Source organism: Dipteris shenzhenensis, chromosome 25 (genome assembly GCF_047967505.1).
Source record: "Dipteris shenzhenensis isolate YYH24624 ecotype China chromosome 25, Dip_SZ_1.0, whole genome shotgun sequence".
In the NCBI taxonomy this organism is placed as follows: Eukaryota; Viridiplantae; Streptophyta; class Polypodiopsida; order Gleicheniales; family Dipteridaceae; genus Dipteris; species Dipteris shenzhenensis.
This window is the reverse complement of record NC_141620.1, coordinates 13279250-13293480: the sequence shown is the minus strand read 5'-3', so window position 1 is coordinate 13293480 and position 14231 is coordinate 13279250. Positions and strand designations below refer to the sequence as shown.

At 43.1% G+C, this 14231-nt stretch overlaps 1 protein-coding gene across 4 annotated transcripts in view; it reads right to left on the bottom strand.

Moving 5' to 3' along the window:
- Positions 1-12329, bottom strand: part of PSD1 (phosphatidylserine decarboxylase 1) — a 60004-nt gene extending 47675 nt beyond the window's left edge. For all 4 annotated transcript variants that reach the window (XR_015543417.1, XM_087396326.1, XM_087396327.1 and 1 more), the window contains exon 1: positions 12159-12329. Coding sequence is in view for 3 of the 4 variants with exons in the window: in XM_087396326.1 (XP_087252452.1) it covers positions 12159-12288 (130 nt within the window). In the remaining variant the exon portion in view is untranslated. The remainder of the gene's footprint in view (positions 1-12158) is intronic.
- Positions 12330-14231: the final 1902 nt, after the last annotated feature.

Below are 14231 nucleotides of genomic sequence, written 5' to 3'. Positions count from 1 at the left end.
CCTGGTAGTGAGCCACCAAACAGACCCCCTTACAGAGTCAGTGCGACTCAGAGAGAGGAGATTATGGCTCAAGTACAGGATTTGCTGTCCAAAGGCTTGATTCAGCCCAGCTCGTCTCCTTTTTGTTCCCCTCTACTGTTAGTACAGAAGAAAGATGGTTCATTCCGTATGTGCGTTGATTATCGCGCACTGAACAAAATGACCATCAAGAATAGATTCCCTATTCCGCGTATTGATGATGTCTTGGATCAGTTAAATGGAGCTTCAGTTTTCAGCAGGATAGACTTAAAGAGTGGCTACCACCAAGTGAGGATACAGCCTCAGGATGTGCATAAGACAGCATTCCGCACAACATTCGGGTTGTATGAATACTTAGTGATGCCTTTTGGATTGACAAATGCTCCAGCCACATTTAACAGAATGATGGATCGCATCTTCCGGAAGTACAGGCATTTTACCGGTACCTTCTTTGATGATATCTTAGTTTTTTCTAAGACAGATGAAGACCACAGAGAACATCTTGCTATAGTGTTTCAAGAGCTGAGAAATCATCAGCTCTATGCAAACAGCAAGAAAAGTGAGTTCTTCTTGGAAGAAATCCATTATCTGGGGCATATAATATCCAAGAATGGGATACAAATGGATCCAGCGAAGATCCGTGCCATTCAAGAATGGCCAGAGCTGAAAACTGTGCATGAAGTTCGAAGCTTTTTAGGCTTGTGTTCTTACTACAGAAGATTTATCAGACATTTTGCTGATATCGCAGCTCCATTACATGACCTCACTAAGAAAAATACAGCTTTCACCTGGGGATTATCACAGAAGAAAGCATTCAATACACTCAAGGAAAAGTTGACTACAGAGCCTATTCTGGTAGTTCCGGATCTGTATCAGTCTTTTGATGTGGATTGTGATGCTTGTGGAGAATGTGTTGGGGCTGCATTGCATCAGAATGGTCATGTAGTAGCCTATGAAAGCAGACGACTTCGGGATGCGGAAAGATATTTAGGAATCTATGAGAAAGAGTTATTGGCTGTAATTCATGCTATCCATACATGGAAACACTATCTTTTGGGTGCAGATTTTACTGTCAAAACAGATCACCAAAGTCTGAAATACTTTTTGACTCAGACCAAGCTTTCAGAGAAGCATATGAAATGGGCAAACATGCTGTCAATGTATCATTTTCAGATTGTCCATACTCCAGGAATTAGGAACAGAGTGGCAGATGCCTTGTCCCGAAGACCCCAGGTCAATAATGTAACTATTGCTTATCATCAGGACCTGGAAGGCATGAGGGAACAATATGTTCATGATTCTGATTTTGGTGAAATTTTACAGCAGATGCAAGAAGGGCAATCCACCAGTCACTATTCCCTGAAAGATGGGTATTTAATGAAAGATGATTGTCTATGCATCACCCAGGAGATGAGGAAAAAGATTTTGGAGGAATGCCATGCACCTCCCTATGCTGGACACAGAGGAATTACAGCAACAACTCTAGCTCTAGAGAGGTATTTCTTTTGGCCAGGAATGCGGAAAGATATACATCAGTTTGTTACTGAATGCCTTACGTGTCAGAAAATGAAGTATGATAGACAAAAGGCACCTGGCCTACTTATGCCTCTTCCCGTGCCTCAGGCACCATGGGAAAATATTACAATGGACTTTATTTTTGATTTGCCGAGATCAAAGTCTGGGAATGATGGGATTTGGACTATCATAGACAGATTCAGCAAGCAAGCTCATTTCCTTCCGGTTCGCAAAACCATAAAGGCAGATCATATGGCTAAGTTGTTTATGGCACAGATCTTTAAACATCATGGTATGCCTAAGTCCATTGTTAGTGATCGAGATCCCAGAATGACCAGTCTATTCTGGAGAGCTTTATTTGATAACATGGGGACGAATCTGAATTTTTCTTCTTCTTTCCATCCCCAGACAGATGGTCAAAGTGAAGTAGCAAATTCTACCATTTTGGATATGCTGAAATGCTACGTGGGTGACCAAAGTTCAGACTGGGAAAAGTACCTACCGTTAGTAGAGTTTGCTTACAATAATACAGTACATAGCTCTACAGGGAAAGCCCCTTTTGAAATCATATATGGGAAGGTGATTTTGCCACCTATATTGAGGACTAAAGATGAAATATTTGCCGCTGATCAGTTTGTAAGAGACCTCCAGACAGCTTACAGCCAAGTCCGGACAGCAATTGAAAGGTCTCAAGAGAAACATAAAAGGGCTGCAGATAAACATAGGAGACAGTTGGATCTCAAGGAAGGGGACTGGGTACTTTTAAAGTTTGAAAAAGCTAGGCTCCGCAAGTTTAAAGGCAAACAGAAAGTGTATGCAAAGTTATCTCCCAGATACTATGGCCCTTTCAGGGTTACAGAAAGAATAAATGAGGTTGCATACAGATTAGCATTGCCAGAGCATTGGAGGATTCACAATGCATTCCATGTGAGTCTTCTAAAGAAATTTCAAGGACCAGAGCCTACAGAACCAGTATTAGAAGATCCACCAGAAGTGGATGAGCTGGAGGAAGTCCTTCAGCCAGAGCAAATTGTGTACCATACTGTACGTAACGGCCCTCAGGGTAAAGAATTTTACAGGTATCTTGTAAAATTCAAGAATTATACGGCATTAGATGCCAAGTGGATGGACGAAAACATGTTATCCGATCATCCACAGCTTTTGGATGTTTACAAGGAAGCTTTTCAGTTGAGGTCAACTGAATAGAAGCCGAGGGGATGTCACCACAATGTAAATATCCTAAGTCAAAGTACAGTTGACCATTTATTTGATCTTAATTGAAGAGTTCTATATGTGTTAATTACGGTCAAAGAGTCATTTTAATGGTCAAAGGATTGACTACGGTCAAAGATACTTGACTCCAGTCAAGTAAACCTGACTACGGTCAGAGAATGTTGACTTTGGTCAACAAGACTTGGCATGCGCCAAGAGAGTTAACCCCGGTTAACCAAGATGTGCCAACCTCGGTTGGAGAGACTTGGCTATAATTAAAGCGCCTTGACCTTAGGTCGAAGCTCTTTAATTATAATCAAGAGTGTTGACCTCGGTCAACCAGAGAAAATATATATATATATTTATTTATATATATATTTGTTTAGATGTGCACATGTGTTCAGTGGGGACGCCCACCGTGACTAGGATTAGTCCACAGTGTGTTATTTGCATGCAAAGCGCTAACAATTAATGGGTACCATGGTGGTGCGCTTTAATTAATTGTTGCAGGTACTAGGAAGGATTATTTTCCTAAGCGAGATGGGAGCCTGACAAGCACCTAGGAAGCGGTTCGTGTGACCGAGAGCCTGGAAGACTCCAGAATGGCCCTAAGTGGCTTGTAATAAGAGTTAGTCTAGATTTTAGACAAGTGGCATGTTGCCAAATTGAATGGGGCTTGAAGCTCTTGTAAGTTAGGAAATTCTTTTCAGGTTTTATGAGAGACTTACGTGACAGCTTATGCTGAACTTCTGTAACAGAATTTCTGAAAAGTAATAAAGACCTTCGGGGGGGTCCAGCCCGACAATTTGTCCTGGGCCCTAGTGTTTGTCCAGAGAGAGGGAGAGCTTTGGAGAAGGGAGAGCTGTGGACAGTTTTTAATTCAGTTTCGATTGTATATTTCCCACGATTTCCCCCGATCAGTTCCGGTTGTAGAGAGTCTACATACGCTCGAGGTGGAGAATGCGGGCTCAAGTCTAGAGATATCCGACAAATAGTAAAAGTTCGTGGTGGTTAGATAAAAGGACCACGCTCAGGTGAAACTTTGGATTTGTATTGTGTCCATAGCTTTGAACGGAAATATATATTCTTTGGTAGCTTCTATATCTGGCTGGTTCATTGTCTACTGATGAGCTTTGGACGGAAATATATATTCTTTTGGCTGGTTCATTGCACATCTATTTGATGCACATAAGTTTAAGAAGTTTGTGATTCCACTCCCACACACACTGTGTGAGCTCCCGGGCTATTCTATCAATCTTCCACTGTGCATACCCTCTGTTGGTCGATTTCTAACAGCTTGCACTTACACCATTGAGGAGCAAAGTATGATCCATCGAGAGACTACACGTGATTCCAACACCTTCAATGCTTGAAAGTGCTTCAACTTGAACAAAAGAAAAGAAAAAAGAGCATGACTAGATGAGCAACAAAAAGTACAGACTTTCCATAAATTCTTAAAAGGGCCAAAAAAACCTTAGGCATAAGGTTGGTTTGAAGAACCTTCTCTTCCCCTTCCCCCTCCTCCTCCCAAACCAGAGTCAAGATTTCTAGGCAAAAATTCCAACTGAATGAAGCTACATTTTGAAAAAAATAAAGTGAATTTTCAAGAAAAATCTCTACTATGTGGAGCGCGAGGAGAGAGGAGTGTGAGGTTGTCATTTACGTGGAGTGTTCCTCCAAGGAAAGTCCTTGTGGCCATTCCCATGGAACAACAATTCAGACATGATTAGCATATATGAAGACATCATCTTTTGAAAAAGAGTCTTATGATAGAGTTGTTGATCTATTCATAGGCTACATTTTTTGTCTTTTGTATTTTTCATGATTCCATGGCTTTGAGAGTGATGAGATGGAAAAGAAACAAGAAAATAGTATTTTGGACTAGTTTTGCCATGGGCATCTGTGTCAGACTTTGTAATGCAACTTTGCGACTCAAGACGATGGATTTTGGCAGCAATGCAGACTAGGGCAAGCAATGGAAGCTCAAGAAAACAAGGAATGGAGGCAAAAACGAGTTGCTGTAATAAATTGCTGCAAAACTAAATGAGAGAGTACAAGAGGCACCTAATATAACAAAATCATAGGAGAGGGTGTCCTAACTGGACTAAGTGTCCTAACTGGTACATGTACTAACTGTACCAACTGTCCTAACTGCCTATAACTAGGCCTACAAGGCAGATACCAAGGAAAGAGTGGCACCTATAGAATGGCCTACAAATCCCCCTCCATGGTATGGGCTGAAGTATCCTAAACACGTCTCAGAATACAAAAAAAACCAATGTCATGATTGCACATGTTCATCCTACGGGGATATAGCAACCTATGACTGTACAGAGCATAACAGATCAAGTCACAAAAGGTACAAGGTTTAAAGCTTGCTCGAAAGCTTCAAACTTAGGTCGAGGAAGAGCCTTCGTAAAAAGATCTGCCAAGTTGCCTTGAGTGGGAACATAAGACAACTGAATATCACCTGTTGATAATCTCTCTCTGACATGGTGATAGTGAACCTTAATATGCTTTGTGCGGGCAAGGAAAACTGAATTCTGTGCAATAGCCAAAGCACTCTGACTATCAATGAAGATGACGGTAGGAGCAGTCTGACATGCATGAAGATCTGCAAGTAACTTCCGGAGCCAAACACACTCCACTGTAGCTGTTAAAGCTGCTCTTTACTGAGCCTCACAAGTAGAAGTTGCAATTGTACTCTGCTTCTTACTGAACCAAGAGATGCATTGAAGTACCAAGCATAAAACACTTGCCACTATGTGGCACACGGGTGTTCGAACAGCTAGCACAATCACTATTAGTGAATCCATGCATAACAAGTGAAGAATCGACCTCATAAAGAAGACCCAAAAGCTGAGCGCCTTCGAGGTACCTAAAGACACGCTTCATAGCCTGCCAATGGTGCATAGAGGGGTATTGCATATATCTACTCAACTCTGAGACAGCATAGAGAAGATCAGGTCTCGTATGGCATAAATAGATCAAACAACCAACTGCCTGGTGATAGAGGGTGACATCACATGCACCACTGCCATCCTCAGATGAGAAGTGAAAACCAAGCTCTAATGATGTGGATATTGGCTTGCAATCCTCAAACTGAAAACGCTGTAAAAGTTGTCCAATATAAATGGATTGTGACATCAAAATACCCCCCTCACTGCTAGCAAATTGAATGCCCAGATAATAATGCAAAAGAGCAAGATCAGACATAGCAACAGTATTCTGCAAGTCGAGCTTAAAGGCTGTAATTTGCTCAGCATGTGTTCCAATCACAAGCATGTCATCCACATAGAGTACTAAAATCAGCAAATCAGTCCCACTCTTACGGATGTATAGAGTAGCCTCAATAGCGGCACACCTTCCTTTCAAAACCTTCAACCTCAAAGCCAGGAGGTTGGGTAACATAGACTTCTTTCTGCAAGTGCCCATGAAGAAAGGTTGTCTTAATATCAAACTAATGTACCTCACTATGAAAATGGGCATCAAAGGCAATAACAATCCTGATAGTAGTGATCTTGGAAGTGGGCAAAAGTCTCCTCAAAGTCAATGCCTTGCTGTTGTGCATAGCCAGCCCTTCAACAAGACGGGCTTTGTAACGGTCCACTTAACCATCAACTTTCCATTTAATCTTATAAACCCAATGACATTGTTGCCAGGAGGCAAATCACATAACTCCCAAGTGTTTTTTCGATAGATAAAATCCATTCCAGCTTGCTTAGCCTTCAACCAACATTCATTTTGAAAGGCATCCTTATGGCATAATGGCTCTTCATTGCATGCTGTAGCAACCAAATTAGCATGTTCTTTCCGCACAGCTACTCTAGTACGAGCTGGCAGAGGAGCATCTTGTTTGCTGTCTTTTAGAGTGTCAAGGAGCCAACGGGGGACCTTTTTGGGCTCTTGTATTTCAGCTCTCTTGATCAATAGCCCTGTGGACAATATCCTGATCAAGCTGAGGCATATCAGGCTGTAAATCATGCTGAATTTCAGATTGCACATGAGGCTGCAAATGACCAATAGAGGAAGAAGGAGCAACCTCAGATGGGACATCATCATGAGAGTCTGACGGAAACAAATAATGGGCTGTTTTCGACAATCCAGCAAAGGCATAGAGAAAGATTCATCAAACACAACATCCCTACTGACAAAAACCTTATCCATGCAGGGCTGGTAAAGCTGGTAGCCCTTGCTCTCTGAGCTATACCCAATAAAAATGCATTTGACAGCTATATCATCCAACTTTGTGCGTGTCTCAGAAGGCACATTGCATATGCCAAGCATCCAAAATTCCTCATGTGAGAGACCCTGGGCTTATGACCTGTCCAAGCCTCATAAGGTGTGTGAGTCTTCAATGCCGTTGTGGGACATATGTTCAAAATGCAATTTGCACACATAATGGCATCCAACCATACACCTGGCCATCTCCATGACTGATCAATTCTCTCTCAACCACGGGATTCTGCTAAGGAGTGTAAGACACAGTGCATTGATGATGTATGTCAGGTAAGGCCAAAAAATCAGCAAATTCCTTTGACATATATTCACCCCCCTGTTTGTATTAATGCAGGCAATTTTCAGCCCGCTTTCATTCTCTACCAAAGCAATAAAATGTCTGAAGCATGCAAAAACTTCATATTTAAATTTCAAGGAAAAATTCCAAGTATAGCTGGTGAAGTCATCAATGAAGGTGACAAAATAGTAAAATCCCCCAAGAGCTGCAACCCGGATGGGTCCACAAACATCACTATGAATCAAATACAGCTTGCGTAAAGCACCAACTCTCCCATCCTTGGAAAATGCGGATCGGTCCATTTGCCAAGCAAGCAAGCTTCACATACATGCATATGCATTTTAGAAAGATCAACAACCATACCATCCTTTTGTAACTTCACCAGAGCCCAGAATTTGAGATGTCCAAACCTCTCATGCCACAAATGAGTATCTCCCATGGTAGAAGTATCAACAACATAGGCATCTGCATCTGCAAGTTCAGCATCATCCAAGCATCTGTCATATGCATGAAGTTTATAGAGCCCTCTAGTCCAACACCATGGTAAAGGCATGTGTAGCATCATAGACCGCACACCCAACACCATCAAAGAGAACCTGATATCCACAAGTAGCTATGGCTGAAATGGATATGAGGTTCTTGCGGATACCTGGTACATAAAGTACATTGTCTAAAGTAACTAGACCACTAGAAACACAAGTAATGGCAACTTGCCCAATGCCTTTCACTGTATATGATGCATTATTGGCACATGTAACTGTCCCCCCCTTGATGCATGCTTAAGTGAGCTGAATAACTTCCGACAGAATGCTAGCACCGCTATCAAAGAACTTGGCATCAGAACATCAGAAACTGTCATGTAGGCATCATGAACATCAGGATTACACTGACAAGTACAAGAAAAGCCCAATGCCGGTCATGTGCAAAATTAGCTAACTCATGTCGATCATCTGAAATAGGAGAACCAAAACTGCAAGACTAGACTCCTTTTTCTTTTTAGACGCAATTTCCTTCCTGCATTCAGAAATATCATGCCCAGGTTTCCTACAATACTTGCATCGCTTTTTCTTCTCCCCAGAAGAAGAGGCATCCTGGGAGTGACCAGCATGTGTATGAGAGGGCTTATTAGCTGAAACCTTGCCTTTGCAAATGTTTTTATGTTGCGCAGCAAAGGCTTGATCACTAGCCATAGAAGCATTTCTATTTACACGGCTTTGTTCCTCCTGTAGTAAGAGAGCAACCAGCTCGTCAAAGGAATAATGGTTGGCATTGCCACTTGCAACCAACCTCAAAGTAGTAGCAAAGCCCTGGTAGGAGTCAGGCAACCCATCAAGGGTATTAGAAATAAGCTGAGAATCAAGAACCACCTCATCAATGTTGGCCAACTGCTCTTTCAAATCCTTCACACTGGTAAGATCAACATCCATATTACCACCCTCTTCAAGCTTCAAATCTTTCAACTGCTTGCGAAGATAGGCAACCCTCGCCTCATTCCGCACCTAATATAAGGATGCAAGTTGATCCCATGCTAGCTTAATTGTCTTGCAAGACTGGATATGAGGGATTATAACCCTTTTCACTGAAAGAGCGGAAATGGGCTGAAGGAGAGGTCTCCGAATGGCAGCAGCAAGCTTCAAATGGCTCCAAACACCAAGCACGAGCCTCCAAATCAATAAATCTGCTGAGAAGAGGCTTGAAATTGCTGGCACAACCTCCGAGGCAGGTCCGTACATCATTAATTGCACTGCAACAAGTCCGTACTGCATTAAATGCACCGTACTATGGTCAAATCCTGCATTCGTACTGCACCATACCAGCATTAAATGATGCCACCTTCAGTCCGTACAGACTACATGGATTCTGTACAGTCACATGTGTGAGGCGGTACAGGCTGTACAGCAACTGCAGCAGCAATAAATGCACCGAATTTTGCAGTAGGTGCTCCAAAATCCAGATTTCCCGTGCAAAATGCAGACTTTCCGCGACAGAAATGCTTGGAGAAGTTTTGGGTGTTCACACACGTGAAGAAAACCTTGAGAAATGAGCAGACCGGGCTGCCAAACAGCTCCCAATGGCTCCAAGAGGACTCCGGGTGGCTGGAAATGGCTAGAGGGTGAAACCCTGACCTCCTCTGATACCACTGTAGGCTAGGGCAAGCAATGGAAGCTCAAGAAAACAAGGAATGGAGGCAAAAACGAGCTGTTGTGATGAATTGCTATGACAGTACAAGAGACACCCAATATAACAAAACCCTAGGACAGGGTGCCCTAAATTGACTGAGTGTCCTAACTGGTACATGTACTAACTGTACCAACTGTCTTAAGTGCCTATAACTAGGCCTACAATGCACATACCAAGGAACGAGTAGCACCAATGGATAGCCCATAGAATGGCCTCCACGCAAGATTTGACGACAAATTTTCTAGATCATCAAAAGATGACATGCACTGCCTTATAATATTTTTTTAGATTGCTCACCATTCAAGAGCCACGAGATTCTGAAGGGGGCAGAAATCCTCATGCCTTCACAAATTACTTTTTGAAATTTTTTATGATTTTTGAAGAAATCTTTCTAAATCAAAAAGGGATATTTATTTTGAACAAGCAGACCTAATGTTTGGGAAAAGCGATCTATTCTAGAGGGGGATTGAAAGAGGACGATTTTGGGAAAAAACATCTTTTTGCAGAATTCACAGTTTTTTGGAGATTTTTGTCCTTCCGAACTTCAATTGTTGTTTTAGGCCGATATACACACCATGCCCAAGATTGCGACGCTGCTTGGATTGAGGTTTTTGAGCCACGGATTCAAGGTGACTTCCGGGGATAGGTTGAGCCAAAGTTTGATTTGGATCAGATTTCTACAAGAGATTTCAAGAAATCTTCTCACGTATGATTGAGACTGAGATTGTGATTCCACCTCCAACTAAGACTGAGATTGTGACTCCAAATTAGGATTGCAAATCCGGAGGTGAAGCATGAGGGTGGTGGGGTGGTACTTTATTCTTCCCATTAGAAGTGTTCCAAGGATTTTGGATTTTCATCTATTTGTAGAGTATTCTCTCCTATTCCCTCCTATTCCAAAAACCTATTTCTTGGAATATTTAAGATTTCTGTGACTTGAAGCCTCACACTACGCCCTCAATGGTGAGGTCAACCACATATATGGTAGAGGTTGCTGCTTCAAATATGTGCCTCTTGCTGAGCAAGCGTCTCTTATATAGCCCTTATGGCTGCCTACGGCCCGATCAAGGCAGCCCTCGAATTGGTCATGTCAGCAAGTGGACAGTCACAATCCAAGATGGAGAACCTCACAAGACCCTAGGTGCTTGTGTTATTCCCAAGGTGGCTGCCAAACTTTCCTTAAAACTCATCTCATGGCATGCCCATGCTCTCTACCACCGAATCCAAACATTGCCATTACCAACACTAACTTTCTTGCATGTGGTGTTTCTTTCTCTCCCTTGCAAAAATGTAAATCTAAATCTTTATCACCATGCTAACGCATGTAATTTACCATTGGAAGCTCAAAGGTCCACCACAAGGGCCATAGATTGTGGAATTCACAATGTGAGAGCGCTGATCTTTACTTCAATCAAAGCCCCTTCGAAAAGTTGGAAGTCAATAAGAGCATTAGCCCTACAAAGAGTAGCACGGTATCAACAAACAAAGAAACTCTGTACAGGTGTTTCGATGAGTACAACACAATGGCTCTGAGTCTGTTCCCAAACATTGCCATTACCAACACTAAGCCTGGGGATAGGCTTTGGCTTTGTCCTATCTGAAGCATTCAAGAGGCTAGGACCCACCCGCCGACAACCTGAAAAGCTAAATGAACCAAAGTACAAAAGGCTATGCACGTTTGGGGATTGAACCCACGACCAGTTCATGGACATCTGTGAGCTCTACCAATAGGACAAGCACACGCTTATGCACAAAAGAGGTGTATTCTTAAATATATGTTTATAAGCACTTATTCCGGTCACGCCGGCACCGGAAAAGAGCTCCGACAACGTAGGGACCCACCACCTCCGCTAGGGACAACGCGAAGACCCCTAAATCTATCATCAGGCCAACACTAACTTTCTTGCATGTGGTGTTTCTTTCTCAAACTCTTTTGGAGAAATGTAAATCTAAATCTTCACCACCATGCTAACACGTGTAATTTACCATTGGAAGCTCATAGGGCCACCAGCCATAGATTGTGGGATTCACAATGTGACTCGTAAGAGCGCTGACCTTTCCTTCAAAAAGTTGGAAGTCAATAAGAAAATTAGCCCTACGGCAGCACATCCCTTTTTCTACAAAAAGGAAGGTGATACAAAAGAAAGCCAAAGCCAAAGCTAGAAGGAGCGAGTACATGCACAAAATGCGGCTACCACACATACGTCTCAGAACTTAAAGGAGATTGACTGAATGCCCATATGGAAACCACGAAATGGCCCATAAATTATGAGCCACGCATTTCCTTGGTCAAATCTGAATTGGTTGATACCTTTGACACGTCCTCGGGACCAAACAGAACAAAATACCCGCTCGGAAACAGGATAACAATCAAGCTCAAGATCCAATAACATCTACCTAGGAGCGTAAAACAAGCCAAATGCATATTTCCCCAGAATCTTAATCACGTATCGATGACATTGCTGTTTTACTTAAACATATTAGTCAATGTTCTTCTTACCTACGTGATGAGACAGAGGCATTGACTAACGAATGGAGCATGAGCTAGTGAGGCAGAAAGCGACTGGACTTGGCAAGGGCAAGCTTGTGGGTTGAAAGACTTGTTGCTGCACCCGCAATCTATCCCAGCTGGGCATGCTCGAATTTAATCACTGTCGCGAGCTGATGGCCAGCGTTCCGACTTTCAAAGGCAAAATGAAAAGGCAAAGCTAGAAACCTTGGCTTTCTCCTGCCGTGTCGCCAGAGCCATGTCTGGTACCATCTTTCCGTAAGCTTGGAAACACCAAACGAGGCTGAGCAGGGGTGAAAATTCGTCGTAGACGCCTCCACAACGCAAAGCCCACCATCCTGCTGAGAGTGCAGTCTGCCTCGTGAGCTCGCTAGCTGCTGCTTGATACTAATTCTGTGATGATTATCAACAAGTACTTAATTACGCTCAACATTTCACCGTAATTAATTACGGCTCGCTTAGACTTAATTCTGTGATGATTTTATCAACAAGCACTGCCTTAATTTTCACCAACCTAAATACACAACTCGCGCTGAACATTTCACTAGGCCTCTTGGTACCCATTGCAATCCAATGGATCTCATCCAGTCCGGTGGATCTCTCTTGGACACAAATAGAGCCTTTGACTTATCCCACTGGATCCTAGAGCCCGAAGGAGCAGAGTCGAAGGACCCCGACAACCTCATGGGATCCAAGGAACCTCTTGTAATCAATTTCCCTGCCTAATGGACCTCTTGAGCTCGAAAGACCCTACCTCAGAACCATTGATAAAGACTGCAACCGAGGCATTAGCTAGCAAAGCTCTTATGAGGCATCCCTATTGGCGTTGAGATTTCCATTAGGCAAAGACTTATGTGGTGGTAGCCCAAGTTCAAGGCTAAAATCGATGCATGGTCAAAGGTGTCCCCTTGAATTTGCTGGGGGCAGCTGCATTGTGGTTAAACACATCTTAGCGCTGGCCTCATCCTATATCCTTTCTATCTGTGCTTTTTTCAAAAGCCATGTGTTGTTGATTGAAAAACATCTAAGAGCTTTCATTTGGAAGAAGACTACATAAAATGGCTCTCCTGGTCCATATTGTGTGCACCCAAAAAGCTCGAGGGCTTTGGGGTCCCAGACTTGAGAAGAAGATCCATCTCCTTCCTCATGAAATTGTGGATGCAATTTCATAATGGCAAAGTCAAGCATTTTAATTCGCTAGATATGTGGACCAAGGTGTTCTCGGTTGCCCCCTTGTGTCTGAGGGGGAGCTTCTTCAGCAGGCTGGTGGTGGCATGGAAAGAGGGTCTAGTTATGTTCGCCTGGAAGGGCCTTCCCGTAGGAATGGAAGACTTCTTCCTTAGGATGTCTATCTGGTGGCAAGCAGCCTGGCCTAACGGCGGCCTCTTTGCTGTGGGCAATGAGAGAATTGCAAGTCAGATTGATACCAAAGGGGTGCACTCATGGGAGGATCTCTAGGATGCACATGAACGTGACTGGCTATCCCCCTTCCAGATTGGAGCTAAATTCCTACTGTCTCAGGCAGAGATAGGTTTTATCAGTAGAATTATGGACAAGATGCCCTTCGAGTGGCCTACCAATGTGCAGCCTTTTGAAGGCCGAGTGCCAAAGGAATGGGTGTGGGGGGCGAATACTCCCCTTTCCAAGTTGACTGTTAAATCACTAGATAAGTTCCTTGCCTACAAAGAGGGTTGGTACCAAAAGCTCAATGACCGTTGAGTAAGGGATGACTCTGAAGTGATGTGGCGTGGCAAGTTCACTCGACTGTGGAAGTCAACACCTTACAACAAGATCAATTTCTTCCTTTAGAGAATCTGTGGAGGGTATTTTCCTATTGGCAGTCACGTCCCTTGGTTCCACGTGGATGACAGATGCAAATTGTGTAAATGCTATGTGAAAACCCTCACCGACTGGGGATGCCCCTAGGTCCGAAACTTATGGGGGAGTATCCGAGTGCGATTTGCTAAGACACTAGGTATGGAATTCATCTCCAAAGGAGCGGCTATTTTTGGAGCACCGGATAGGGCCACCTTAGTTATTGTATGGATATGAAGAAATAGTGATTGATGGTTTAGGGTGTGTCCTTGTGAGGTAGAATGTAAGTCATTGAGTGGTCTGGCTAGTAGCAGCGCTTTGTTCCAAAAATTACTGTTTTGCGAGGTCAATGTTCATCACAAGTCTTAGTGTTGTGCATTGAACGAGACAACATTCAAGGATTCTATGATTATGTGAGAAGTGATGTATGCTCGCATTGTCCTTTGAAAACTGCTCCATCTCGGT